The following is a 3,960-nucleotide window of genomic DNA, read 5'->3' as shown; positions in this document are numbered from 1 at the left end:
TATAAAATATAAAATAATATTTAATATATATCTCGTTTACTTATCTAGACAAGAAAATATTGATATAGACATGAAATCATAATAATAACGATTCAAAACTCTATGCCCCTATATAACAGGAATGATAGCAATAAAATGATCTTGACAGAGAGTTATCGTTATCGTTATAGATTATGCTATGAAAAGCGATTAAAATGATAACAGTGATAGTCGTGATGACATTGTAACCAACATTATCGTCATCTTTACCTACAAAAATGGCAATGATAATGCCAACATAAAACCAACGACAGTTATAACGAATAACACCGACTCAAAAGAAGAATAAACTAATAATAATTATATAATTATTATATATATATATATATTTAATATTATATATATATAAAATATATATGTATATATAATATTATATAAATAATTATATATACATATATACAAATATATAATATATATATTTTATAATACATAAAATTAAATTATATAACTTATATATAACATAATATTATATATATATATATATATATATATATATATATTATATTAACATATATTTTTAACTTTAATATTACATATATATATATATAATATATATATATATATTAATATATTATATTAATATATATACATATATATACATATATAATATATATTATATAAAATAAATATATATAACTATTTTACATTAATATACAAAAATATATATATATTATAAAATAAATATAAAACATTATATATACATAATAATAATATATATATAATATATTATATATATATTATATATATAATAATATAATATGTATATATATATATATACTATTTTACACACCATCATAATAAAAAAAAAAATAAATGCAAATAAAAATAAAAACAAGCATATATGATTCCCCATACACACACCCCAAAACACAACACACACACAACACACACACAAACACAAAACCACAACAACATAAACCAAAAATCCTACACATACACACACAAACACAAACAGCACAAATAACAAAAGCAGCCGGGGGTACTCACTCAGCCTCATCTACTGTTTCGGTCATGGCTAGGAAGACGCAGTTGAGAAGATGTTGCCGAGAGGAGTAGTAAAAGAATTTGATTGGGGATAGGAAGGGCCCCCCCGGCGCAGGGGATGCCACGGGGAGAACAAGAACAAGGACTTTGACGCGGAGAAACGGTGGACATAGTTCTTTCTGAATCGCTTGGAGAAAAAACGCAGAAGGTCTGCAAGGAGGGCGAGAGAGAGAGAAAAGAAGGTGGTTAGATTCTCTTTGTGAATGATTTTTTTTTTTTTTTTTTATATCTTTTTTTTTCTTTTTTTTTAATCTTGGGGTGGGGGGAGGACTTTTTGAGGGGGGGGGGTCCTTTAAATAGCAGCGTGTGTCTCGTAGTAAGGCTGGGGAGAAAGAGGGGAGATTATAGCAAAGGGAATTATCATAAATATAACAACTGTTATAGAAATTTTTCCTTTTGATACCTGTGTTGAAAATGATAATGATGGTGATATAAAGGCAGCTTGTTTATATTATATTATATATATTTTATATAAAAAAAAATTATATTATATGTTATTATATATATATATATATATTATATTAAATATATATATATATTTGTAGCTATATTTTTAAGAAAAATTATAAAATATATAATAATAAAATAAATATAAATATATATTTTTATAGAAAACATTTATAAATAAACTTTATATTATCTATCTATCTATCTATCTTCTATCTATCTATTATCTAATTTTTATTTTATATAATATAATATAAATATACACATATATTTTATAATTTATATACATGTAATGATAATATTAGTAATAATATATATATAAATGTATATGTATATTATATAATGTGTATATATATAAATATATATAATATATATATATATATATATATATATATACATACATATTCACACATCTGTATAAACAAGATTTTAAAATTCTTTTCTGAAAAAGCGTCGAGCATCTGTGAGATCTTATGTGAAAAGCTCTTGTTCTAGATTCTCGTTGTGAAATATGAATGATATGTTTCTTATTTAAAAAAAAAATGTGTATTCTAATGAAAACTGGACACAAACTATTAAATATTATACTTAAATACATAAATATACATAGATATATATGGCGAGACTACCTGTTATCAGCATTAGGAAAAAAGAAGTTTCATATTAATGTAATTGGCAGATTAGATAGAAATATTGATAAAAGTTAAGTTTAGATTTATTTTCTTATTTTTGTGGGGGGGGGGGGGGGGGGGGAAAAGGGACTTACTTGCGGTGCATCAAAAAAAGTGCAGAAATCTAATACGTGTAATGGGAAGATAATTCACAGGGTTTAAAAGTACAAAGACATTTATTAGTATCCTTATTTTCATGTACGCATTTTTCTCTCTCGCAAAAAAAACGCACTTTTACGAAACCCTGACTGAGCCTTGCGTTATGGTTCCTTCGAATACGACTCAGCGACCCCGGCTTCGGCTCCGAACGCACGCCGTTTTAGCTTCCAACACTGACTCCTTCCAACCGATTCGAATATTTGAGATATCTCGAAACCTTGTCTCGTATTTTACGAATTATTTTTCATATGAGATTTTAGAAGATTGAGAGAGAGAGAGAGAAGAGGAGAGAAAAGGAAAGGAGGGGGGGAGAGAGAGAAGAGAGAGAGAGAGAGAGAGAAGAAGAGAGAGAGAGAGAGAGAGAGAGAGAGAGAGAGATACGAGAGAAAAGAAGAAAGAAACGGACATTATTAGTCAGAGTGAGAAAGAGTTCCTATTTGTTTGTTTATATTTATCTTTTTTTTTTTTAACTTCCTCTTCCTTTTTCTCTCTCGCTCTTTTCACTTTTTTTTCAATTTGTTGCGAGAAAATAAAATAGTATGGCAGGTGCGTGAGTTGACCAACGTCCAAACTGCCTTCCATTATCACGCATGCGAGACTAAAATAAACCCAACCCACAAACACTCACGGGATACGACATTCGCCCTTTTGTATCCTTCATGAGGGCAAATTTTCCGAGCCCCCGGGCCCCTTCGGTTTTTTAGTTTTTTACTCGGCGGTGACGGACAAATATAGCTTTTCGCGCTTGTTTTTTTTTGGGGGTTTTTGTGCTTGTTTATATGCATTGGTCGTGTTATCCCCGTTTTACGCTTCCACTCCATAAGGTTCAAATTGCACTCGCACGCTGCCTATAACACTTGTGAAATACATGATACTTACAAAAAGCTGTTTAGCAGGACGGCGGGGGTAAAACAATAAGAATAACGACGAAAGCAAAATATCAATAATGGTTTTAAAAAATAACAAGGAATAACAACAAACAGAAACGAAATAACATATATATCTTACCAGCCATGGTTTAGCGCTCTGTTGCACCACAACTAATCTTCTGTTGAATTCTGAACAATATCATCAATTCACAATTTAAGATCAAACCCGAAAAAAAATGTTATAGATCTTTCAAAAAGCACAAAAAAACATTTATTTCTTGTCGCTCTTTCTTCTCCTTCGCTTTGTTTTGGTCTCGTTATTTTTGTCGTGAATGAAACACTGATATGAATCACATCTCGTGTTTCGAAATGGCGAAGGATTCGTAAAGGAGTTTGAAACCATCTTCACGTTATTCGGACAGCCGCCTACGCTTTATTCGCACCCCAATAGCTTTGTTAACAGGAGAGAGATATACATACATACATACATACATACATACATACATATATATATATATATATATATATATATATATATATATATATATATATATATATATATATATATGACTGAAAAGTAGTGGTAGCAACAGCATTAGTAGTAGTAGTAGTAGTAGTAGTAGTAGTAGTAGTAGTAGTAGTAGTAGTAGTAGTAGTAGTAGTAGTAGTAGTAGTAGTAGTAGTAGTAGCAGCAATAGAAGCAGAAATAGTAATCGTTAATAATGTAGAAA

The 3,960-nt window shown here is 29.0% G+C and overlaps 1 protein-coding gene across 1 annotated transcript in view; it reads right to left on the bottom strand.

Moving 5' to 3' along the window:
- Positions 1-1,076, bottom strand: part of LOC119583747 (sodium channel protein 60E-like) — a gene marked incomplete at its 5' end in the record, with an annotated part of 24,322 nt that extends 23,246 nt beyond the window's left edge. The window contains 1 exon segment of the mRNA XM_037932404.1: positions 1,027-1,076. Within this exon segment, the coding sequence (XP_037788332.1) occupies positions 1,027-1,076 (50 nt within the window).
- Positions 1,077-3,960: the final 2,884 nt, after the last annotated feature.

This window comes from Penaeus monodon, chromosome 17 (assembly GCF_015228065.2).
Source record: "Penaeus monodon isolate SGIC_2016 chromosome 17, NSTDA_Pmon_1, whole genome shotgun sequence".
Lineage (NCBI taxonomy): Eukaryota > Metazoa > Arthropoda > Malacostraca > Decapoda > Penaeidae > Penaeus > Penaeus monodon.
Note: the sequence above shows the minus strand (reverse complement) of the source record. Positions and strands in the feature narration are given on the sequence as shown.